We start from the raw sequence: 27,018 nt of genomic DNA, 5'->3' as shown, positions 1-27,018 counted from the left end.
AAATGCAAATCAGAGAGTACATCAACCATTTTGTTTTTCTGGAGGAAAACAGATTTTGTTGCTACACATCTAATAATTTCCTCCCAGTTAGTTACTTCTGACTGTTGAAAGGGGATGAAATCAGGAATGGAATAATACAAATAACAGAGAGGATTTCTGGAAGCTTGCAATAGTAGGATTGAATTTTTGGCAATCTGTAAAGAAAAAAAAAACAAAACAAGAAAACCAAACACCCACAAGCAATGAGTAAAACTCTGAGGAAAGTGACAAAAAGAACCATTTTATTGACTAGCCAGAATGAACCCAGACAAAGTGAATGAGAGGACTAAGTGATGCAGGCAAGCAGTATTTGCTTGTCTGACATACAAACAAAGGCTTCCATCTCACTGTCCTTACCCAAGCAATATTCCCACTGACATCTGGAAACACTGAACCCGGGTAAGTTCTGGCAGGCTGAGCCTCAGATTCATTTTCACATTTTTTAAAAATACAGATTTTTGTTTATTCATTGTGAATAGATTAAAAATACAGCATATAGCAGTATCATTGCAAAAGTCTTTAAAATATACAGTTTCTCCCTTCAAAAGAATGTCACAGAATAAGTTGTGAATATTTCTGTAAACAATTTCCATTTTCATATTATTGACAGTCCCATTTACTGTATGGCTAAATCATATGATACACCTTAGGACAGAAGGTAGTCTTCATCACTAAAAAGCAGTATTTGCAAACAAAGAATTAATCATAATAATTTTTGCACTGAGTTGTGTGCACATTTACATACCAGATCTACACAGAGCTGACAGCAACTTTAGCAACTACTGAATTTAGCAAATTAGACTACACCAAAAAGTGTCAATTATTACACTCTACATCCTCTGCATGCACATTTTGGACAGGCACTTTCAATCTCCTCCCTACATGGTTAGTGGTGTTGTCACACATGCTTCCTTCTCAAGGAAAATCTCAAAGATTTGGCATCAACACCTTATGAGGGAAACAAATCCTTTTGTCTAAGTTTGCTATAGTCCCTACACTGTATAGGTTCTGCACAAAACAGACTATTCAACTGTCTTTAGAGGGGAGTGGCTTCACCTTTCACTGACAGCTGATACCTTAATGCTATGAACTGAAATAGAAAAAAAAAAAAAAGCCACATTCCAGAGAGGTTTTAGGCATCTAAAGCAGAACTTTCGATAGTTCATCTGAATTGCAGTTCTCTGGTTCTATTTCAGCATATTAGGAACAGAAAGTACTAGGTCCAAACATCTGGCCATTTTAGTACCTCACTACCCAAGACCAACTGAGATGTAGAAATGAGACCTTCCCCCATTAATGGGTGAAGACCTTGGTCTTCACTCTCAAAACAAAACAGGCCGTGGGCACTACTTTCCCACAACCCCTGCAATGTACAGCTAGATGATGTTGCCATGTGCTGCAAGGCTGCTCACAGCTACAACTGCCTGGTAGTTACAGCACCAGCCAGAAGCACAACACTGAGGATTACTTTCCCTTCTCTCCTAGAAAGGATTCAAACCCTCCCATCTCACTCCCTTAACCACCAGGAGATCACCCCTTTCAGACAGTGGCAGTTGTTATTGACATCATCCTTGGATACTGTCTAAGCAGTAATTCAAGATCCACTTGCCATAAAAAAGAGAAAATGGGAGCACAATTTGATCCCAGTGACAGGAACTTGCACAGGAAAGGGAGAACTGACTTCTGTTCCCTGAACAATTTCTGCATTTTACAAGAAATTAATATTCCTTGGCTATGCATGTGAGAAATCCTAATCAATCTGCATCATCTCTCAGCCTGCTTAGCTTTAAGCCTGCTTTTAAGAGCCTGGCTGAAGTGGTGAGCATTACAGGTCATTCAGCACTTCACAGGGGCTGCCCCTTGTGCACATCAATTTACACCTCAGGAGACAGCAAGACCAAGGAAGCAGAAGCTTCCATCTTAAATCTCCTGCAAAATGCCTGTTAACCACAACCAAGGACCAGGAACAGCTTCTGTACTATCCATATAGATGGCACAGCAGCTTTGGAGTAAAAGACTGGATTCGGAAGAAACTTATCTCTATACAATGATAATTCAACCACCACCAGGTATTTGTCCTCCCCTCACTAGTTAGGATTAGGCAAAGAGGACACAAATTCAAATGTTTGGGGATAATACTGTTCTCCCTTTCTAACTAGCAATTCTTCTCTAAATGGCATTTGAAACCATTTACAGATAAAACACCATTTAAAAATATACTTAAACCATGTAAATTGTTATCTGTACACAGAAATAGGTGAATCAACATCTCCTACCCTCTTCAAACACACATCTGGAAATGGTGGAAAATGTGTTCTCATTTTAAGTGAGATGATCTAGCTTCACTGAGATTTGAGATGACACTGTAAAAATAACTTCAAATTACCCATATATTACAAATCTTGCTACTGTCCATCACTAAACAAATATAAGGTCAGTAGAATTTTATCCAACTAAACTTTTATATGGTGCAAAATGTGAAACAGAGAGGTAGCTGCATGCCTCACCTCATCAGGAACATGAGTGATTTTCTAATGGTATAATATGCAATGCTGGTAATGAATAAAACATTCCACCCTGAACATCCTCACTGCCAATCAGAATCATCTTCCCTACCCCTGCCCAAACTAAGGATTCCATCTGAAATTCATTTGAGAATAACAGTGTCCAACAATGTCAGCAAAACAGAATGGGACTACTTACTAACATCAGTAGCTGCATCCATAAACTGAAAATTTACATTCATGTGCAAATTTGGTGAGATACACCAAAAATGATGAAGAAATGCTGAGAATTTAGGAAAATGTTTTTCTGTATGTGGAGAGGAGAAGAAAAATGTAAACTGATCATTTGCTGTGTAAAAAACAGGATGTCTAAAACCTAAACAAGAAGGCCTCATTTTCTTTTGTCAAAAAAAGAGACCCCTTAGTTCTAACAGTAAAAATGTACAAAAGGTCCAAGTGTGTCAGCACTACAGCTTTAAAACACAAACAGAAGTATGCTGTGGCACCCTACATACTACTTACACTTAGATTTCTACCCTCAAAAAATTATAAAACTAAAATACGAAAGAAAGAAACTGGTAACATCACATAAAAATACATCTTTTTAGCTGCAAATGCAGCAAGTGTATTAAAAAATTATATACAAGAACTGCTTAATTTCAGTGTCATTCTTCCATCACTGCCCAAGCCTCTTCTGCTTTTTCGTAGTACTGATTTGCCAGTCTGCCCTTCATGGCTTCCATGGCTGCTTCTGCTGCTTCTGTGTAAAGCTCACCTAGAGAGGAAACAGTATCAGTTATGTTGACAGAGTAAAGAAAGAACATGGCTTTAGCCTGAAGCAAATAAAGGACAAAAGGAGAAATTGAGGTCAAACTGCAGGACCGGATGTATGGGTGTGTTCTAATAGTGTCAGAGTTACACCAGCTGGGAATCTGGCTTCTGCTCTTCAAGTTGAAAGTGATACAAGTGGCTGCTGATGGCTCCTCAATATATTTGGAAGGATGGGAAATAGGACCAGCCTGTAGGAGCCCCCCAAGACAGACATCTAGGATGTAGGTTACACAGCAACTAAGAGAATGTTGTGTAGGGCCTGGGAGTCAATGGGTGTAACTCAAACTACAAGCACCAACCTGCAGCTCAGGAGAGTGACCCGAAGAGCAGCCTCGGAGGGAGTGAAGGTTGCCTGGCAGTGACTCAGTGTGCCACAGATTGGACCTAGCACCACCCACTACCCTGTCACTGCCAAGATCTCTTCTTTCACTGTTACCAGCCTTGTTACACCCAGCATCATTAAATCTGAAGGTACTGACCCTCTCTGTGTTTTGTAACAGCTGAAGCAAGAAATCTATTTTTGGGGTACATGCTGGGGGAGAAGGGAAGAAAAAGCAGGATTATAGGTAACAGAAACAAAATGAGGCCACACCTGATCTCTGTGGATCCTTATCCAGGTTGAACCCTCCCATCATTAACATCTCTGCTTCCCTGGCCAGGAGCAGATACCGGGGCTCATCCTGAGTGCCATCATATTCACCTCCCTCATCATAGTCGGTCATGTTCAGCGCAGCATTGTACCAGTGCAGTGCCTCCTTCCAGTCCTGGGCCCTGAAGTACAAAAAGAATTTGGAAGATGGTTCCCTTAGGAAACAAATGTACTTTGCATTGGAGATTCAGCATCCAATTTTGTACCGGCTTCTCAGAGCTTTGATGCTCTCCAAGAAAGCAAATGTTCTCATGAAGACTCACTAACTGCACTGCAGCATTAGATCACTACAGCAAAATGAGGCTGGGGTCACGTTATGCAGGAATTACAGAGGAGAAAGTATTAGACTGAAGTGTTTTGCTGAACTCCAGAGTCTGAGCCTCATTACCAGCTGTATGGTTTTGGTCTGGCATTTACATTTGTGAAAGTAACTGATTTAGAAAAAAACCTGAAGTTGCAGAGTCTTGTTTCATAAATACATTAAAATCAGTTATTTTCATACTGAGAATGCTCAGTGAACTTCAATTAAAAGTTTAATGTTGACGGTGATAAAATTTATAGTTTCACTGTTGTGCAAAACGGAAAACCCAGGTAAAGAACAAGGACATGCTAAAATAAAAAAGCAGAAAAATCATTGCCCCAGCCTTGCCTCAGTGAAGCACCACCAAGTTAATTTAGCCATGCACAGTACCTGTCTGCACCGAGATTTACACCTGTATCATATGCTCTTGCTACCAAAATCATGGAAGGCCGGTCTCCAGCTTCTGCTGCTCTCAGCAAGTAATTAAATCCTTTATTTCTGTTCTCCTTTGTGTCCTAGTAAAGGAAACAAAACCTTTAAAATGCTTATTTCTAAGTAAAACCATCCCTTCATCCTTCTAACATTAAATGCAGCTTCTCAAAGTCAGCAAGTATTTAGTATGTCTGAGAAACTGGCACAGCCACAAGAAATAAAGCAGCTGAATAGTAAAGGTGGCTTCAAAAGCTTCCCAAAGGCATGCAGTAATTTACTGGCAAACCCAGAAAGAGGCGGCACATTTTGCTGTTTTGTCCAAATCACAAAGTAATTATTTTTTCTGAAGAGGCTACAGAACACCTAACTATGGTTTTTGCTTTGTCTCCCTTTCCTGCTATTCCTATGTTATTTTTCCAATGGATTACAATTCTGCTTTTTGGCATTTTCCGTACCTCCAGAGTGACCTCGGAAAGAATGTGATGTGGCAGCTGAGAGCACATGAGTCCTAAGCCAACGATGGCTTCCAGCTCCCCGCAGTCTGCGGCGTGCTCCAGGTGGAACAGGGCCGACTCCCGATCCCACTCCTTGTCCTTCTCACAGAAGCGCCCGGCTTCATGATAGCGAACCATGGCCAGGTGAACCTGGACACAATTGCACAGGACAGACACAGGATCATGGAGGGATCCTTCAAAACCCCTCTGCCCACAGTTTACCAGGTCTTAGAGGTATGTCCTGGAGTAAGAGGAGGCTCAGGGGAAATCTTATCACTCTCTACAATTATATAAAAGGAGGTTCTAGCAAGACGGGGCTCAGCATCTTCTCCCAAGCAGCTAGGGACAAGATGAAAGGAGATAGCCTCAAGCTGCACCAGGGGACATTCAGGTTGGACATCAGGAAGAATTTCTTCATGGAAAGGGTTGTTAAACACTGGAATGGACTGCCCAGGAAACTGGTGGAATCACTGATCCTGGAGGTGCTCAAGAAACAACTGAACATGTCTGGTTGACAAGGTGGTGATCAGTCAGAGGCTAGACGCTGATCTTAGAGATCTTTTCCAACTTAAATGATTCTGTGAAAAACAGGTTTCTTCCCACACCAAAAGGTTTGAGAACACCTAAGGCTCCCAGGACGTTCAGAAAGATGTTTTAGGTATGGGCTTAAGGCCATACATAAACCCAAACTTAATTCACATTTGCATTACCTGGAAAAGTCTGGATTAAAAAGAGTCAGTCCATGCTACCAGTTTTCAGGAGCTCAGCTTTGCCTATGTGCGATGTATGTGGAGCAGGCACACCATATCCATCCCCCTGTATCTTCCCTGTGTGATGCCTCTGGAAAGGCAGACTAACAACAGCAGGGTTCTTCCCAAAGGAGCCCAGACATTGCAAGGCCAAAAGCAGATGGAATTAATGGGTTCCTGAACTCAGATGTCCCTTATACAACATGGGTAGGTGACACAAAGCTATGGATGTGTTATTTTCACCTGCACAAATAAACGCATGCAGGGCAACAACTCTATGTAAGTAATAAATACAAGATGCTTCTTGTTGGATAAAACAGTATCAATAGGCCCATCCTACCTTTCCAAGGACTGACTTCCCAATTTTCTTTTCAAGTTCTAGTGCATTGAGCCTCTGAATTTCTTGGGCAACACAGGACGGTCTGTGGATGTGGACTCTGGAAGAGTTGTAGAGATTCCATTTCTCCACACTGATCTGAAATATGAAATATATGGTTATTTATATTCAAAATTAAAATTCCCATCCATATGGATTACCACCCAGGAATCAAAGCCTCCATTAATATTGTTACTTGGTAGTAAATACTGTATTTTAAAACACAGCTTTCAAAAGTCCTATTAGTAGCTGAATAAATGGTTATTATTGTTCATTAAATAAATGGAGTAAACCCCTCTATTTCTAATCTGAACATCATCACTTTACAGTGAAGTAAAGAATCATCTTAAAGTTCTGAATCAGAAAAAGTTACTTACAAAAATAAGGAACTGAATAGTCACACTAAGCACTGAAGTCACCCATGCACAAAAAAAATGAAACCCACACTTTTCTGTCCAGAATTTCAGTTAACAACACTTAAAATGCAGCTTGCATTCTAGAACTCTAGGAAAATGACATGTAACAATGCAGACAATGACAGGCAGATACATGTGTTGGCATTTCTCAGGAGGAGCAACCCAAACGAGAAGAAAGTTTTCAACATAAGAGGTCAATAGGAAACAGCTGAACACAATCCTATCATAATTAAGGCCTTTGCAGGTACACAGGGGAAACACAGCAGGAAAGGTTACTGGCACAGAACTTCAGTCTGTTAAAGCTGTTTCAATTTTCTGAAACAGGAATATATAATAATTAAAAGGAAATTCTGAAAATTGTATCTAAATTAATTATTAATTGTTGTCAAAGCTCTGCTTTTAATTTCCTTTCATAGCAGTTATATGTTTAAGTTAAACCAAAGACCAATTATCACAGAAGTTATATCTTGTAAAAACATTCAAGGTCTGGTCTTTCCTAACTCAGGTGACAGTGCTTCTCTGCACTGTGTATCTATTTCAAACACTGCATGTTTTTAAGAAATCATATAATCACACATAGGATGTAATTCCAAAAATGACGCGCAAAAAGGAAATACAATTTAGTTAGGCAGAAAAAGAATCCATAGAACTAAAATTTATGTTTTTAAGTGAGAAACCCATGCATAATCACTGATTTATGACAGAGATCAGCTACAGAGGTGACAATTCGTTTCACAGTACTTCTTGAATGAGCAAATAAAGACGAAACATAAAAGGAAATAACAGAGAGGTAAGTTGATATTAATAAACATTTTCTGTAGCTGAAAAGAAAGGGAAACTGACATCTGGTTTAGTGATGTGGTTAGGTGGCAGATGAGTGGAACAAAGGACAAGCAGAGCAGCAAACTCATACTGTGAACATTTCTGCTTTATTTACCCTTGCAGAGCTTCCCAAACTGTCTTCATCAGACTCCTGCCTCCGGTTGTTGTTTGAATGGCCCTATGTTAATGTAAAGATTTGCATCATTCAATCTGCAGCAACTGATGTGTTCCAGGTTCACCCCTCTACACTATCCCCATCCTGCAGAATTAATAGTGACAACGACCAAAATGGTTTCCACTGGATCCTTTTCTTTCACTGATATCACAATATTCTAAGAAACATATCAAAATGATCAGGAACTTGGCACACATGGGCTTTAATCCTGTAAACTGGAGATGCCATGACAAATACCTTGCCAAAAGGAGATGACAAAAGGAGTAGTATCTTTGGAAGCAATATTCTCTTTCCTGTCTTCTAATTAAGTATCTTGTTAAGAACTCCAGGTCAAATAGCATTTATTTAAAAATGTGTACTTTGGAGGAGTAACCAAGTAACCCACAGGAATTCTAAAGTTACATATTATTACCTGACAACAACGTTAAGTTCTGTAATGTTTCAAGCTATATAAAGCAAAGAGGGTAAACGAGTCTGACAGCAGATCATATTCATGGATTCCATATGACAAGAAGATGGCTACACCTCCCAAATGCAATACACAATACTTAAAAAACCCACGCAACAACATGTAATCAAATATGATATTTGAAATTAAGCTACTCATTACAAATCATTTCTTCCTGTAGGACTGTCATTCCCAATATGAATAAGTAATTTTCAGCATCAGGGAATTTCTTTGTTTCCTCTGTTTTCAAAGTCTAGATCAGGATCAGATCTAGATCAGGAAGGACAAAAAACAAGATTCTTCTACAGAAACAGTTTAAGCATGAACAGGCCCAACTCTGCTATACCAGTCAGGTTCTTACCCTCTCTCTATGATCCAGATCTTCTGTCTCACTTCTCTTTTCACTGGGATATCCACTGTCTCCACCATTTTCAAAATCCTACAGAAAACAAGAACAGAACAGCATTAGCATCACACTTTGTAAGGACCTTGGCATGACACTTCTCACAGAGCAAACCTTTTGCTTCTTCAATGAAAAATACTGGATGGTTATACTGGATGAAAATGATTGTGCTACCTCTGCCAGAAGGAGCAAGACATTATACAGAAAGCACCATCTAAGATTGCCTTCTCCCTGACATACATTAAAAAAACCAACGACTTGCACATTTTATCAAATCAAGAATCCACTAAATACAGTTTTCAATCTTCAGCGGAAAATCAGTAACTGACAGCCCCTGGCACTAAGGCCCAGCACTGGAAAATGCCCATTGCAAACTTCCTGCATCTCCTCAGGCAAGGTTCTCTAACATCCCATGGTACCAGTACTTGCAGAGACCTCATCCATAGGGATTCTTTAGCTTTCATGCCACAGTAGCTGGCACAAGTGCCCGAGACACAACATGAAAGCAGGGGAACAGGTACATGCTTTAAGTACCTGTTAAAATACACCAGATGCAAATAAATTTCTGGTGGCAAAATAATGAATACTAAAATATTAAAATAAAATGTTCTTCCTTTACTAGAAACAGCAAATGCACAAAGGTAACATGATCTGCAAGAGTAAAAATAGGCAGAGCATCTTTATGTGCTTTTATTGAACAAAACCTTTGGGAAATCCTATAAAGACACATTTCATTAGGCAACTGCAACCTCATTTTCTGTTGGAAAGACACTCACCCTTTTGTTGTCAAGCTGATCCAAGTTATCCACTTCATTGAACACAGGCCAGTCTAGGAGAAATATTTGCTGTTATTATAAGGATAACATGATTGACGAAAAAGCTCTAGATATCATCATATTACTGCTGTTTTTTTCACAGAAGCATCTGTACATTAATTATCTACATAGAAGTACTTTCAGTGTTATTTCTGCTCAAAGAGGAGCACCAAAAACAACTGTTCTGGACTAAATCAATGCTTGTTGTGGCTAAGAACAAAGTTAAGACAAAACCGAAGTAAGACAAGCCCACTGTTCAGAACCGCCCCCGAGGTGATGGATGAGGCTCACTCACTGAGCATGTCCACCTTGTGGCTGTGAGGGGTTGCCGAGGAGGGAGAGCAGGGCAGGGAGTCAAATGCCACATCACTCATGCTTTCATCCCCAGAGTTCTCAGACAGGCGGAAGAGCAGAGGGGGCCGACTCCCGGACACCGTCCTCACCCGGCTGCTGCCGCATTTCTCCTCTGTGCCACGGAGAATCGTCTGAGCAGATTCCTTGGCAAATCAACAAGAAAGTCCTGTGAATAATCCTCCTGTGTATCCCAAGCATGCTACACAAGCCGATGTGAATGTTTATTAGGAGTCCTCTACGAAAGAGAGGGTATAAATATGCACATGTATAGTGAAGTATTTGCTTTGAAAAGTTCTACTCTGCAATAAAATATCAAGCCCTGACATTTTTACTGTCAGAGAGAGTTTTGTTTAGGACTGAATTTCATTCAAAGTGTTTCATCAAGTCCCATTCCCGCCAAAATTAGCTGAAACTGAGATCAATTTGCAACAAGCATCAAATCAGGTTTGTGAGATCCAAAACTTAATAAATTATTTCAGCATTCAAAGATCTCCTTGGTCCCAAGCATACACTGTGTTACAAGGTTCCCTATTAATTAAAGCTACAGCTTAATTACACTTTTTCATCAAGCACTTACAAGCAATTTTTTATTACAATCCAAGGCATCTTTCTCTTTGGATGAAAGATCAAATGGTGCAAGCCCCATGCTTTTGCAGATCTTGTTGCAGAAATGAGAATGAAAGAACAAGGCCATACCTCGAACACCTAAGGCATTAAAAAAAGGTGAAGAAAGGGTTTAATCAAATTTTTATTATGATTTACTTACCAAAAGCAAAAATTCCAAAAGCTTTTTCTAAAAAGTCCAGAGAAAGAGAGAGAGAAAATGCTTTGTAGCACACAGCCTAACCCACTTCCATTTCAACACCTGTAAGAGCTTTTCACTCTCTGCACAAGAGAGTTAAAGAGAGTCTGAAAAATCTTGAAAAGCTATGTATGAACAGGATATAATAAAAACCTAATTTGGCTGCATTGCTGAGGAATGTGCCTAAATTTGATCCTGCTTACAAAACCTGCAGTGTCCTATGAACAACTTCATATATAGACACTTGGAACTTCAAAAATACATGGTGCCTATCTCTCTGCACTCAGCTGTATCCATTCCTGCAACGTGACAAGGAAATCAAAGGCCATGATTACTGCTCTCACATTGTAGAAACTACTTAATTACATTTCTTGTTTAGGAGTAAGCCAGGAGACATGAGCCAAGATCAGCTCTCATTTTAAGTCTGCCCTTATATGACAGCTGAGCTGTACAGGACTCCTCACAACAGAACTTCCCCAGCTGCTTGCAAGACCCTCAGAAATGAGTGGCTACTCAGCAGAGCTGGGAAATAAAAAGAAGCACCCCTTAGTACGTGAAACAGAATCATTGATTTTACCTAGGTTGCCATCTCCAAAATCTGTACCACTCTCTGTATGGATCTGAGGGTCTGTGTAAAGATCTCCAACTCCCTGGATATCAACAACAATGAGTTGGTGTCCTGAGCGCTCAAAGGTGAAGTGACTGAAGGCCTGGAAAGAACCATAGAAGATGTCTGAGAACACTCTCCCTGGATCTACTGGAAACAGCAACATATATTCACCTGTTATAAATGGGAAAAGAAGTCTGATAACCCTATCAGTGAAATATAACTGGTATAAACATCATGATGAAAGAAGCAAGAGAGACTAAAAGCATGTAGTATCGTGTCTCTCCAACCTGCTCCAACTTGCAGATAGGCTAAAAAAGGCAGGGTGAAAAGCAGCAGTGGGCACAGGCAGGGTAAAGATTGCTTAATGCCTCATTTTTGTACTGGAGATTGCTTTTCACTAGAGTCTTCACCTTAGGTAGTGGGGAGCTGGCTAGCAGAGGGAACAACAGTGGGCTCTGAAGCCAGTGCAGAGTAACTTCTGTATAAACATTCGGGCTGTGCCTGTGAATCTGCAAGCTCTGCATCTCTGGGACACTGCTTCCTTCTGCCAACAAGCCTTAGCTCTGCCACATCTTGGAAAAAAACCCCATAAATAAATGTGAGCATCCCCACAAATTCTTCTTCCCCTCTGAGAGCTCCCCTGAGTGACTGCTCTGTGTCTACATTTGTGTATCAGACAATGAATTATACATTTGTGCTCTCCAAAAAACACATTTCAAGAATCAGGTATAAAAAGCCCTTCTCTTCAGCATAAAGCTGAGATATTAGGAATCTTCTGGGAAGGCCTCCAAAAAAGTGTTGCCAGGCTTGGGGGAGGTGACTGGTGGTGATAGACAAACATTTTAACTGCAGCAAATACCACAGAACATTTTGTTCCCAACCTGTGAAAGCACAGCACTGATTCAGTGCACAGACAACAGCCCAGAACATAAATTCTCTGCTTACATTAAGCATCATGATAAATACCTTAAAAATAGTGGAAAAAATGTAAAGAACAGAACTCTCAAGGCTCAGTAAAATACCTTCATTACATTGACCACTTTGCATTTTTCGACAGTATTTTAAATTTATTTCACAAGATTCAAGAATCACTTGAAATCTGTACTTGTACTTCTATACGCAATCTCAGATTCAGCTATTGAGAGGCTGCAGCTGGAAAAACCAACATTTTTATATGCTAATGGACTAGATATATTTACATGCATTGGATACCAGCCACGTCTTGTGCATTACATGAGGCACCAAAAGACTATTCAGTACATACTACATGAGAGATCTCACTGCCTCGATTTGAAGAAAGTTTGAAATATTTTGATGCCTGCAGTTATAATTGAAGGGCTTAAGGTTTCCAAAGAGTATTAACCCTGTTCAACTCAACTGTAATCAACTGAAATGCAAGAAAGAAGCACTCAGCACTTGAAAGAGCAGGCCCCAAGTAAGGGGCAGACAAACTGCAAATAGAGAAATTAATCTGGCATTGTACTGCAGAGCCTGCAGTTTCCTTTCTTGGCAGTCATGCAAGACCTCTGGAGAGAGCCCAGAAATTCCCTGCAGCACTCTATGGAAACCGTTAAACAAAGCCTCACTTGCGGAGTTAGACGAATGTTGTCGTCTCGCACAAATCCAGAATTTGAGTTGTATTTGATGTATTTGCCCTCAATGTAATGTTCCAGATGAAAGAGAGGCTTTCCAGGCCTGTTCTTCATTTCAATAATACAGGTCTGTACTATATCCACCTGGGGAGGGAAAGAAGATAAACAATGACTAACAGAATACTGTCTTTGGATCAAAGTGCGTGTGAATCCTCAGCCATGAAAACTTTCCCAACACAAGAATCTGAACAATTGCTAAGATCTTTCTGTTTAACTGGGGGGAAGAGTACTGTGCTTCTTGAGTTACTGGAGGAATTCCATAAATTAAAAGCAGTCAGTTCAAAACACCTCACTTCTGCAACAAATCCCTCTGAAAAAATTCTCAGCAAGTGCTGGCTTTCTATTTTATCTTCTGGGTACCTTAAGAGTACTCTGCAAGCAGAGTCTGCTCTGCACCCAGAGAGCAAAACATACTGTCACTACTGCACAACTTGAAAAAACGCCTTTTCAGAGAAGGACTGAAGGTATCTACTGTTCAGGTATCTCTGTATTCTGCCTTAGCTTCTCCCTCTGTCCCATACACATTCCTAAAGGAGAAACCATCACAACTCTCACTCTACTTGCATATTTTCTCCTATATGGCATTTAAAAATTCTAGATTTGTAAATTTTCTCTGTGTGCTTCACTGTATAACTCACCTTGCTGTTATGAGACAGGTAGTTATTAACTAACCCCTATATGTGAGGCAATGCAAATATCCCACATATCAAAACCTCTCATTTGGCCATTAAAATTGTTAAGGTTTCCAGCAGGTTTCCAGCTCTTCTCAAAACTCACTGCTAGTTATATATTTGGATAGGTGTGCAAGATTTAAGCATCTACCTTCCTGAAGCACTAACAGTTAAGCGCTTACTGAGACTGCTGCTGGCAATAAATTCTGTGACATCTCTGGTTATCTCAAAAGCAGCTGGGCACACATCAAAGAGAGCACTACAAACATCATTTTATTTTGGTTTTCAGTCAACAGCTGAGAACAGTCAGACATGCACAAACACACAGCCCCTAGTCCTGGAAATATAAAGCAATTTCTGTATTTACTCCACTGAAAATCAGCTATCATTTAACAGAAAACGTAGTAGGGCAAAAGAATCTATCTAAGAATTTGAATGTGATGGAATGTGAACAAGTAATTCCCTCCAAATTATGTCTGAAGTGAAGCCAACAGAAGCACAGTACTGCATTTTTGCTTTGATCCTTCAATGCACCTGTTTTGGTGGCTTGTGCCGGTTGTACTCTTCTCCCCAGAGTTTTGCTTCCATCTGCAGTCGAACGTCCTCAAAATACACATCCCTGCTCACACTCTCTATGTATTGCTTGGCAACATAATTATAGGCACCTTTCCAGTTCTGAGTGTGTAAGAAGTTGGACAGCTTTTTTCTGAAAGACAAATCAATCGTTAGTGAAAGGAAACCCAAGGATTTTAGTTTAATATTTCCCCTTTCTTTGCCTGCATGGATAGAGCCAGGTTCCAAGATGAGCATTACCCTCAGTCATTTACCAGGTATTCTACCTGAAACGTGAAGCACAGGAAGGGGACAAGGGAGAATGAAACACCCTTTGGGAATGGCTGGGATGTGCCAAACTGTTTGGTTTAGATGCAGCTACACGTGCTCTGAACTTTCTCCTTTTCTCAATTCCTTTCCCTCCCTGTTCCTCTCAAACCCAGAGTATGAAGGGTTGGTGCCTCCTCAACAACCTGTTCTAATGTCAACAATTATTTTCTGCAGAAATTACCGGGGAGTGGCCTTTCAAACACGAACTGAGAAACCTCTTCTGGGATAAACGCAATCTGCTGCTTCTCAACACACAGCAGTTACTGCTCAGTAACCCACATGCTCCCAGAAGCAAAATTGCACCTGACAGTTCTCATGATGCAATTTGTTGATGTGCAAATCTTTAATCCACAGATCCCTCCAAAGCAAGGGGGCTGGGGCAGGAGAGTGGTAGTGAGTAGCACAGGAAAACTTTGATAAGAGAGGATCTGCTGACTGCCAACAAATGCATTAAGCAGGTGCTTTAATCAGCAGCAGCACCCAAACTCTCAACCCTTCCCTCTCCTTCCTCTCCTCTCCCTGCCAAGACCTTGGTGCAGAGGTCTTGGTTCAGGGGACACTCTACAGGCCAAACAACTTGATGCTGTCTGTCCTCCTACACGGATGGGTACACAGTCACTGCAACAGAGGCCTTGGAAAGAATGAACAAGGAAGTGAGGTAAGAATTTCAGCCAGCTCTCAAACTTCCCAGTTCTTGAAGGAACACACTCCTCTGCATAAAACAAGCCAGCTCATGTTTTTCTAAAGCCAATACCCTCTCATTGTTTCACTGGGCCACAGGCAGCTAATGCTCTCACTTTCTTAACTTAAGACTAGCAGAGTTACAAAAATCTAGGAGAGAGCTCCAGATGGGAAATATCAATGTACCACTGACACATACGGGAAACCAGCAGTAGGAAGCTGACATTCAAGTAATGCTTTCTTAGTACCAGAGGTTAAGGCAAAACTGCTAACAAATTTCTGTTTATGGCATTCCTCAAAATATTGTGTAATGGGGAGTTTGGTAAATAACAAGAGCTAAAAGCAATGTCAGCGGGCTGAGATTTGTTACTTCCTAGGCTTCATTCACTACTGTATCCAGCTGGCTTTGCAGGAACAGAGCCACCAGCGTGAACTGATACTGAAACAACACCAAACTGGAGCACTGAAGGGTTACTTGTCTTCCATTTTGCTCAAGTTCAAAACATCCCATTTCTGTCTTTCAGGAGTATCTATCTTTCCAGAGTTGAACCACACATGAAGTGCAATTTCTCTGGATTCCACACATGGGAAGAAGAGGGAATGGTTTCAAACACACACACATGTACATTTGTTTCCAGCGTGGAAGGGGTGGGGTAATCTCTTAGCACAAAGCAATTTATATCTGGATGCTGATGCCCACAATAACATTTGATAACACTCTGCAAGGAAGGGAAAGTTCCTACTCTGTCTTCCCCCACACTTTATCCTTCTGGGCAGCGCAACTGTTAGTGTTCAAGTTCTGCCTTACTCAGAACATCATTTTGGTTTATGTGATCCAAAGCAAACTCTAGGAGGATAACCTTCTTCACAAGCTGAGGCTTTTCCAGTTGGAACGGCACCATCCAAATATTTTTTCTCCTTTTTTCTGCCTAACTATAGGCCTCAAGTTGGTCTCCAGGCTGCCCACACCTACGACCTCGTATCAAATTTTAAAGTATTTTAGCACACAAGGAACACAGAAACAAAGCAGCTGTTACCACACATTCATTAATATTTTGCCTCCCAGAGATGGTTGAAGTAGAACATTCAGAGAACATTCCCCTTTCTAAATGCCACTCCCTGCAGGTAGAGTCACACAAACAGGAATAAACCCCTCAGCAATGCCCTTTAGAAAGGAGTTGAGCTTCACACAATTTCCACTACATCTAAGTGAAATTAGAGTCACCATAGAAAAAAATACTGCAGGGAAGCCAACAAAGATGAAGTGGGCAGGTACTCACGTTCTGAAACACTCTCGCATTGCTCCACGGCCGAAAGGCTGGGGAAAAGAAGAAACAAAAACCCAGCATTGCCATTTCCACAAAGTTAATTTCTAACCAGTAAGAGACACAACCATGACTTCCCCTTTACATAGGGCAGAAAGCAGTTTTCAAACAGGCTCTATAAAAATATTTCCTCAAGGAAAAATGAAAACCCACTGGTAGTGCAAGCAGGTATCTGGGGAAAAGGCACTTGGATAACCTCCCCCCCAATGTCCCATGGAGAAGACATGGTATGTCTTTTAAATAAGTTATTTAAATTCTCTCCCCAGTTGGGAGTCAGCTCTGTGTGTCTGCCTAAAGAAGCTTCACAGACCTCATGCTCTCTGCTTTCAGGCTTCCATTCAGGATGTGCCAAACAGAGCATCATCTCCCCAGATGCCAAATACTATGCCAGCAGCACAGAGCGAGGCGACCCCAACACACAATCAACCCCAGGACTTAAATGGGAAGTGACAGTGCCTTCTACCCTCACATACAGAAAATTCAGCTGGTTTTCATTCTAAAAGCAGAAATTATTTGGGAGCACACAAAATACTAAGACTACTGCCAGGCAGGGAAATGATGCCAGAAGGAAATGGGAGGGGTGACATGGAAGGGAAATCACTGGGAATGGAACAAATGCCTCATGTTGCTGACAGGGAAGGCCTGACTCCATTTTCTACTCTATCCTGGAGAGAACAAGACAAAGAAAAAGAGATAGGAGAAAAGAACTACATTGAGACTTCAAAACTTCTATGAGGAAAACATCTTGCTGCCACTATTCAGGAACAGAAAGGAAATTACAAACTTGCTGCTAGTAAACATGAAGGACAGCGTGATCTTACTTGTGAAGCCATCTTGATAAGGACTTCATCTTCAACCCAGTCCCCAGTAACTGCATTGTACCTGCAAAATCAGGAGATGTGTCTCAGAAAAATGCAAAGGGAACCCAAATCCTCCCATTTCCAGCACCTATCCTTCCTCATCTGTAACTGACTCTGGAAAGTGCTGCTGCCACTCCCACACAAAAGCTTCTAGTCTTCCCACCACACTCTGGTCCTCCTCACTTTGGGCAGGCAAGCAGAAACACATTTAACTCTTTGAAGAGACACTGAAGCCTCCTGTCAATGAGCAGATTGCAATGCAGAATCTGAACTTCTGTAACACTGCAAATCAGGCTTTATCTGCTTTGAAGTTAAACCTCCTCTGTGATGCTGGGCAGCACGCTGGGGGGCAAAAAGGGCCTCACCAAGTTCTACACACTGAACAGGTTGTCTCCCCCAACCCTGAGCTTGCATAAACCTGCCTCGGGGCTGTGGAGAATGTGAGCAGCACCAGCTGTGGGAAGCCGTGGGGCCAGGAACTGCCCAACACTGCACTGAGGGAAGAGCAAGTCCCTGCACAACCCTGTGATACAACAAAGAGTTCGACTGTGGTCTCTCCCCACCCCTTTAACTCCCAACACAGTGAAAGCCAAATTGAGAACCACAGCAGCTGAGTCATCAACACATGATTGTTTCCAGCTTGGTTCCCCCAGCCCGCACAGAGTAATTCATGCACGCAGACACCCCATATTCCTCCTTATGTATTATGTATCATCTCAGTTTGCAGTAGATAAAAAAGATGAAAATAGGAGTATCAGAGCCATCTCTTTTTAGTAGTGTATTGAGTAGCCCTAAACCAAAATTTTCACTTATTTGTATTTTAAAATATGTGAACTATTTCAGGACTGTGTGGCTGACCAGGGACAGATGCAGTCTATGGGGAAGAGCAGCACTGCATGACTGGTACGGGATTGGAAGGGAGGCCTCCCCAAACACTGATGCTAAGTGCTGATTAGCTGGCCTCTAACCTCTAACCCTTCCTCCCAGAAACCTGTGTCAGTAGAGTAAATATTTTGGCAAAGCTCGTGTTAAAGCACTGAAACCAGTTTCAGGGCCAAACTGCCTTTTAGCACGTAGACCACGCTGAGCTATTCTGGGCTTTATAAGGATTTGAATTCCAGCCACATGCAATACCGCATGGACCAGCAACACTGAAACTGCTATTTTGGGAAAGGCACAGGGGGCTTTGTTGCTTTCTTTCCTAAACTACTTAAACTAAGTATGCTGCCTCTTTGTTGGGATTCATTTCCTTATTAGATTAAATTTATGGCATCAATAAACCAACTAGAAAATACTTTTCAGCCTTGTTTCCTGTCTACACAGTGAAAGTCCTAGATACTGCTCAGGTGGGAGAGAAAGAGTGTGACCATGGTTTGCTGAAAGGTTTCTTTTTTGATGATGTGCAGTATTTACATATTCCTGGGAGACTGAGTTAAAACACACTCACTTTGGGCATTATGAAAAGTCTTCAGCCATGTAACTACACATACTCTGCACGACACAAACACAGCCCTTGCACAAACCAGCAGCTCTATGTAACATCAGCATCCAAAGCAGAAGACCCACAGACCTGTAACGAGTGGCGTGCTCTGTCTCAACGTCCTCCAGATGAAATTCTGCCCAGGGATCAGGCATGTGCTTGGCTTTCTCAATAGCATGTTTCCAGGTTTCCTGAAGAAGTTACAGACTGGCACTTTATATATAATCAGCAGTAGCTCACAAAACCAGCACTTTCTAGAGCACATCAGGATCTCAATGCTATGAAGATGTGCAACTACACAAGCCCCCAAAGCACTACTCAGAGCAGGGACCAAACAGTACCAAAGACCACCATGACCTTTTTATAGTGTCAATTACAATGAAACTAGTTCAGATATATAAAGCATAGATTTCAGTTCAATTTGCACCAACTGTAAAGTTACTGAGAATAGAATCTGGCACAGTATATACCAGATATAATTTACAAAACCTGTGGTAATTTGCAGATATCTCTGACACACCCTGCAAGTGGTAATAAGGCACACCTAAATGATATTAATTCACTTTTTCTGTTTTGATTTTTAGCTTTTCATACCTAACAGCATATGCTGATTTTGCACGCATACAAGTATAAAAAAGTCCAGTAATGATACAATTTATATGGATAAAGGGTCCCAGACTCTGCTCAGCATGAGAATGAAGAGAAAGCTGTAAAAATTGATTATTATAACAATTCCAGACAAGTAGCTATTTCAATGTTCACCAATTCAACAGTAAAATATCAAAGCAGTTTTCTGGAGTATAAACAGTCTCTCTCTACCAGCCAATTTGGACGCTTTACTCTTAACATTTTGTTCTCCCTCCCTTTACATTGTATATTTCCAAGAAAACTGGAGATATGACCCTGTGATGTGCCAAATGCCTTCTGCAAAGTAAGCAGGAGAAAAAGCACTCTGCACCCTGCCAGTAAAGAAGTACTGAGCTCTGAGGTATTATTACTGCCTCTGACTGAATTTCAAGTGTGCAGAAATGGTAACTTTTGACATTTGGGGATTTTTTTGGTTTTTGTCCTCAGGAATTTAAATCAGTCTTTTTTTATTTAAAAAATACTCTATGAACTTGTGTCAGCAACAGCAGCAAGGAAGTTTTTGAAGCAGCTAAGCTTTAAATGTTCGTGTTTATTTTGAACTTCAGCTTTAACTATGCATACCTTGCAAACAATTTAAATGCTCCCCTTTCTGACAATAATAACGCAAAATTAAAACAATACTACATTAAAGAAAACTAGTTTAAAGGACACGTTGACAAAGATTTCCTACATGTTTCATAAGAAAATGAAGTTGCCTCAGGTCATGCAATGACAGCTTATATGGACCTGAGAATTTCCATACTTAAATACCTATGACAGAAATAAGGAATAAGGAGAGACAACAACAAGAATTGCTTGGTCAATCAGCTGTATCAAATCATTCTTGAGTAGATTCCCTCTTCAAAAGGTGATGTGTGCTCATGTTAGATGGTAATTTAAATAAGTTAATTACTTGCACTTGATCTCTTGAGGTGCTTTGTACAAAGTACTCTCATCTTCAAACAAACACATGGATTTCATGGAAATGGTGCTAACAGGGCAATTTTTCTCCTGCTGGAGGCATATGGCTGCCATACAGTGACATTTCAGGGTAGAGAACACAAGATGGGTATTATTCCATTTAACGAGTACCTCTTTTAGTTTTGACTTGATGACTTTTATGGGCTGAGGCAATCAGTCCTCCCAAACAATAAAGTAATTAAAAAAAAAAGGTCCATAAAAGGGAAAAAAAAAAAACCAAACCAAAAAAAATCATAATGCATCTATTACACATGGTGTTGACATTTTCTTTTTAACCTACCCGACCATGGTCAACCACAGAGCCATGCTTAGAACGATGCTGTGTGTCATTCTAAAGGATCCATGAAAGACATGAAAGCAGGAAAACACATGTGATAAGACAAATGATTGACAAAGAGTCTTGGTTCTCTTTGTTAGTTTAAAAAAAAAAAATCCAGTAAAAAGCCATTCTTCAGTTTATATTTCCAATTTAAGTTCATTCTTAGAACCCCTGTGAACAAACCTATTGAGGTAAGTTGGTAATTTTTTTTATTGGAAAGCATGTATTTAAAGGGTCTTGCCTATTAACTAGCTAATTAAACATTGCTGAGTCTTGTTTAAAGCAGAGAGTTAACAGCAATTTCTCTATCTGGCTCTGCCTTTCATTATCAATGGCCCACACTGCCTTTCTTTAGCTCTGGGGTCTAACAGGCAGACTCTGATAGGCCAGGCTGTGGGGTTTAGGATGCCATCAGTTCTGGCTGTCTGCTTCATAATGTTGGAAGTCACCATTCCTGCAGCTTAAACAGGACATGGAGACTTGCTTGCTCCACATCTCCACACAAAGCAATTTATCTGTCATAGGAGCTACAGTTCCAAACTAGACATTGTGGAGACCAAAACACGGGCACAAACATTCTGCAGAAACAAAATGACAGCTTAGGAAGGAGGAAATAACTGCAATTTCTGAAGTCCTTATCAGTTTTATCTCAGACCATATGACTCAGAAATTGCACTGCAGACCCAGAGGCAAGTGTTTAGAACATGTTAAAATGTACACACAGATGAAGACCAAGCTCCCTATCAGGTCTTAGCTTGCTTAGCTTAGCATACACCAACATCTGTCCCATTTCTATACTAAGCTTTTGCTCCTCACCTTCCTTAGGAATACACACCTTTTAAAGTTTCTATTCACTAGCTTTGGTAAAAATCTTTCTGCAGACAAGCCAGCTTCACTTTCAATGTGTTACTCAATATGTTATCTGACTGAAATAAATCCCCTGGAATCTTTTCACAAATAAAGCATGCATTAGGCATTACTGTGATTTTAGAGTATCTATTAAATAAATGTTAATATTTATAAGAAGAAATGTGTTAATAAACCACATTAAATTGTGGTCTAGACAAAATCTAAGAGACATGCCAGTTTAGCACAAACTGTGTTTATTTAGAATATCTAAGCTACAGAGTGGATGTCACTTGAGGCTCCATTGCCTGGCCTGATCTGTGTGAAGGGAGCTGAGTTAAAAAGGACACACTGCCAAGGAAGCACCAGCTATGGCCCCTCTGACCTCCCTGCAATGCTGTAGCTGCTGCTCATCCCAAAAAGGTCAGATACTGCTCACATACGCTGCCAAGAACTACTGCCAATGTGACACTTCATGCCCAAGCATGAAAGTCAACATGTCAAAAGCTCCCTAAGAAGGAATTACAACATAAAAACTAACCATTAAATTCTATAATTTACGATTTTATTTGCCCAACTAAAAATATCATAGGCTTGCAAAATTAATAATAAGTTATCTTCTGACAGGCCCCAATTTATCTTACATCAAGTGTATTATCTTTTGAATTTCCCAATCAACGCACTGCTTGTAAATGGTTTGATCCTTATGGCAGTGAATTGTTCTCCTGGATTGAGTGGAAGAAGATCTCCCACTGAACTGAAAGGGACAGTAAGCAATTCCATGGCAGTGTCAGACTATTGGCTTAATGGAATTAACTGCAGGTCTGGAAAAACAGATGAGCATCTTCATTGAAAAGTGTTAGTTACAAGAGATGAAGCAGTTAGAGAATGTCTCATGCCAACCAAGTAAAACCAAAACCTTAATGAAGACTGGAGCCAATACTTACCTTAAAGCTAAAGCTTCTGGGAGAAGAGCTTGAACTGTACTGCTCAGTTTTTGCTAAGCTGCTGTAATAATTGTCTACTTTGGTATTGGTAGACTTGTTAGAAACTGGATCATCAGTTATTGGACAGATAAAATAACTGTCTTCATCATCACTATCAGCATCAAGATAATTCCCAGAGTCCGCTGGAGTTGTTCTGGCATTATCAATCCCTTCCATACGAAAAATAAGGTCCTCGTCTGCCATGTTTGCAGGAGGTTGGTTTAACTCCTGCAACGACTGGAACACCCACTCCTCCAATGCACATGCAAACAGGGGGAAGAAGCTGGGTGAGGGAGGAAAAAAGGAAAAGGGCTGTTATTAAAAGAAAAAATAATGCATGACACCGATGTCAGCACACTGGCAGAAAAGAAACATATTTGCATCTGGCTCTATAAAAGTAATCCTCAAGTACCTACATGCAGTTTTGAACACCTCTGCTAGAGCTGGGTTTCCAGAAGGCATTCTGGTTTTAAACTGCTACAGGACTGAGAAGATAGGAGCTAGCATTATTCCATACTTGGTTATCTCCTCCTCCAAGTGTTTTTATTCTTCCTTATATGAAATGCTGAGTTTCACAACATTAGTCTTAGAAACTTGTTTTACCTTGAACACCACAGTTAGGTTTTCAAATCTTTTCAGGACAACTTTTCTCAAGGGTATTGTGCACAAATTATGAATCAAATTAATTTGAGAGTATTATTAAAAAAATTTTCCACCATCCACAAGATTTAAACTGACTTTTAGCTCACATACAATCAACAGTCCACAGTGGAAAATAGGCTGCTGAAAGTGTAGCACATTGCAGAAAAATGAGGTGGAGGAATCATCAAAGCCCTTGGAAGAGGTGGAAGTTTACACAGATACTCTGAAAATACTGGCATGTACAAAACAGAGGATTAGTGTGAATTTTCAAAATGTGGCCCTGATGCTGGCTGAGCAACAGGATGTAATTTAAAACAGATGCTTCCAAGTGTCACATTGTTTAGTTCTTCACCCAACCAGCAAAATCAAGGATTTTCACACAGCTAGCCTAATAGAACAACCATAAACCAAAGTTTTCAGTTTTGCTTCACTGTTATTCTTCAGCCCTTTGCATTTTGAGTCCTCTTTCTCCACGAAACAGGACGATGAATACACTCCTACAGCAGTATTCATAGTTGCAGACTTTACTCCCCAGTTACCAAGAAACTGGTCACCACAGAAACAGTGCCTTAACATGTGGCAGCTTTCACCAGCAACATTATCTCGTTGATTACTGCTCTTCTGATGGGGGCAGCATTCCCACACCTCAGCCAGCAACACAGGTAACTCCAGCACTCCATCCCCACCAGACAGCAGCAGCTCTGGAAAACCACTGCTGCAGGAGGTCTCAGCCAGCTCACCTCACTTTGCCCTGGAGCAGCTCTGGAGTGCTCACATAACCTGCTCTTCCAGGAAAGACCACACAGGAGCTGTCGATTCTGGAAAGGGGCAGTAGCACATACCTGGCAGCGGAAGGTGTCCTCAGTTGCCACTGCCATTTTTACCGTGATCATCTTACTCAGTGTGCACTGAGTGCTGGAGAAACTCTACTGCCTGTCACACACACAGACAGCAAGTGTCAATGATCCTTCAAGGATGTGACTATTCCAGGACATACCAGAGCACTGGACAGCCCCATTACACCCAAGTGCTGTCCTGCACTCCCTTCTGCTCCTGCTGTCACACACACCAGCAGATCCATGGCGTTCAGGACAGTTTGAGAAGCAGCAGCAATGCAGGACTGCAGGTTGTGCAGCAGTGACTGACACCATTCTGATTTCTGCGACTTGTGTAAATGGAGTATCACCACACAGATCAGTTTCTATTTAAAGCTAATGGTGTTTATAAAAAGTCTCTTGTTTTTTCTTGGAACCGTATTTCTTGCAAAGTACTTGTGGTGTTTACTTTGGAAGTGGATATACCAAGAGCCATACTCACGTAACGTGCTCTTTAAAACAGAATTCAATAACCACATCTTGAACTACACAAACACTGCTCTAAACCTCACAGTTTGCTTGATAAAAAGCCTTATAAAAAAGCCTGAGCTTGATCTCAAGGATTATATTCTGTGCTTTTGCATTATAGCACAGAAGTTGTACTATCTAGGAATTTCTGTTACTACTGCTGTTGTGTTTTGATCATTTAATCTTTAATATCCATTACAGAAGCATTCCTAAGGCTAAGCAACAAGGAGAGTGAGACTGCACTGAACCAAGCCTGCCAGCCTGCATTATCACACACAACCTGTAATTTTAACTACCCACTCCAACCCACTTTGAAAATTTATTCCATTTTTAATCAACCTTGTACTACGTGATTCAAAATGCAGAGAATTTAAAATACAGTTCTTAAATCTGCTCTAGTCTGTATTAATTTTTTTCCCATGCCTGTTTCAAGCATTTTTCTTTCTCTTGCCTTTATACCCAAGAGCCACATGACCAGGAGGGGCAGGTGAGTCGCAAGGACAACACGCAAATATGTGAACACAGATAAACAGCAGGGAAAATTCACATCTCAGGGCTGTTAAAGCCTGACTTGTTTCTTGTAGGAGTCTGTTGTTACAAAGCACTGCTGGGTTTGGTGAGAGTCTTGACCAAGGTTCCACCGTGGCCTCAGCATCTGCCTTAATTCATCTCAAAGAGCTGAGTGATAGGAATGCTCCAGTCAGCAAAAGAAGGAACAACCAGAGCATCTCCAGTTGCTTCTAACTCACTGTTTCAGCTCAGACATGGCCCTCTGCACCTCTTTAACACAGGACGGGGGAACACTACTGCCTTGCAGCAGAATCCCCAGCTTCTCTTGAAGAGAAGCATTAAAGCAAGCATGACCCAGCTCTCCCCAGTATAATACTAAATCCCTTTTGGTTTAATACCGCATCAGTCAAAGCCATTTAACAGGATACCTGTAAGAGTAACAAGCAGTTTTTTTCTTGAAAGAGAGAAGTCATCTCTCAGATTAACAGTCTTTTAAAATACAGATTCAAAATTTAACCTAAGCAACTATACAGACTGTGCACCTTAAAAAGTACTACCACCCTTATGAACAGACACAAAGCTACATAACATTGTCCAGAACAACCCCACTAGCTATGTTAATGATCTGTAGGACATTACAGAACTATTTTGCTTTCCAAACACGCAACCGACCCCTGAAAAGAAAATGTCTATTCTCATCTGCACCACACACTGCAAGAAAACAAGTTAGTGAGTCTAGGTAAGAGCAGTGATGAAAAACAAGATTAAAAACCCCACAGATAACTCACTGTCTACCTTTGAAAACCTTGTCTTACCAAAGACAGATCTTCTAATGAGAAGCCTTTAACACAGGTTCCATCGAGTGTGTCACTACTGCAAACACCATGGCACAAATCACAGTCAGTTTGCCTGCAAGCACAGCTGGGACAACCACTGTATTAGTCTAAGTGTTAGAGAGCACCGATGCCAAATTCATGAAGCAAACGGGTGAGTTCATCTGCACCAGCCCAGAGTACGAAGCACTTGAGACAAAACCCTGGGCAAGGAAACACAGCACGGCTTCAAACACACGAATGGCTTTTAGAGCTGCAGGCAGTGAGGCACAAGAAGAGCCCTTCCGAGTCAAGTCCACCCTGCTGCCAAACACACAAATAAACACTACGTTAACAGTACCCAAAACACGGGGGTAGAAAAGGACAGGAGAGGAACTTCCAAGATAACTTGAAAATAGCCTTCCATTGCCATTAATAGACCTGCCATTTCAACTGGCTTTAAATACTCTGCACAATTACCTATCACTGACTTTTTGTAAGCATTTCCTCAGTACCCCACGTTGTTAATTAAACCCGTGCTTTATGCGTACTGAGGCATTTGAAGAATTCTCCAAACACGAGCCGTCCTGGAGCAATCCCAAGCTGTCAGGGCGGACTCAGCCGCGGTCAGCCCTGCACACAGCAGCTGCTCCACGGTCACAGACAGCACTTGGCACTTTTAAACAGCGTAGGCACCAAATTATGCGCACTACCGCGGAAACATAAATGAACGAAACGCTAATCTTCAGGTGCGAGCGCAGCACTGCTGCCCAATAGCAGAAACCAGGTTATTTTTGGGCCCGCGCAGAAGCCTGAACCACCCCACTGATCATCATTTTCCGCAATTAAAAACGCCCTTCCCACCGCGGGCAGCACTGAGGCAGCTCCCCACCGCCGCCGGGTCACGCCCCGCACCGCGACGGCACCTACCGGGTTAGGAGAGCCCCGCTCCACCGCGCAGCCCGGTACGGAGCGATCTCACAGCCCCCACAGCCGAGCTGCCGCCCCGCCGAGAGAAGGCAGGCGGGGGGAGGAGAAGCCGCCCCGCTGAGGGGAGGGAGGAGGCGGGAGCCGGGCACCGGGGCCGCCCCTCGCCGCCCGCGCCGCCTTCCCGCTCGCGGCCCTGGCCCGGCAGCGCCTCCCGCTCCCTCAGCGGTGCCGCGGGCAGTCGCCGCGCCATC

At 41.5% G+C, this 27,018-nt stretch overlaps 1 protein-coding gene across 3 annotated transcripts; it reads right to left on the bottom strand.

Annotated features, from left to right (window-relative positions):
* Window positions 1-259: 259 nt before the first annotated feature.
* On the bottom strand, window positions 260-26,875 carry EEF2K (eukaryotic elongation factor 2 kinase). Of its 3 annotated transcripts, none has more exons than XM_039560323.1 (19): window positions 26,768-26,875; window positions 22,492-22,813; window positions 20,660-20,710; window positions 18,862-18,962; window positions 17,253-17,313; window positions 16,387-16,424; window positions 14,078-14,249; window positions 12,807-12,956; window positions 11,188-11,320; window positions 10,386-10,513; window positions 9,750-9,951; window positions 9,416-9,468; window positions 8,598-8,675; window positions 7,729-7,791; window positions 6,340-6,474; window positions 5,212-5,400; window positions 4,715-4,839; window positions 3,967-4,145; window positions 260-3,318 (listed from the first exon to the last, which is right to left on the bottom strand). In XM_039560323.1, exons 2-19 carry the CDS (start codon window positions 22,732-22,734, stop codon window positions 3,209-3,211), a joined length of 2,211 nt encoding a protein of 736 aa, XP_039416257.1. In that variant the 5' UTR covers window positions 22,735-22,813; window positions 26,768-26,875; the 3' UTR covers window positions 260-3,208. The 3 variants fall into 3 exon arrangements, with proteins under 3 accessions (XP_039416257.1, XP_010390764.3, XP_039416256.1); XM_010392462.4 differs by lacking the exon at window positions 26,768-26,875 and adding an exon at window positions 25,841-26,403; XM_039560322.1 differs by lacking the exons at window positions 20,660-20,710; window positions 26,768-26,875 and adding an exon at window positions 25,841-26,399.
* Between the last annotated feature and the right edge of the window lie 143 nt (window positions 26,876-27,018).

The sequence above is a fragment of the Corvus cornix genome, chromosome 14 (assembly GCF_000738735.6).
Source record: "Corvus cornix cornix isolate S_Up_H32 chromosome 14, ASM73873v5, whole genome shotgun sequence".
Taxonomy (NCBI): Eukaryota; Metazoa; Chordata; class Aves; order Passeriformes; family Corvidae; genus Corvus; species Corvus cornix.
The sequence above is the reverse complement of the archived record's forward strand: the minus strand, read 5'-3'. Positions and strand labels throughout refer to the sequence as shown.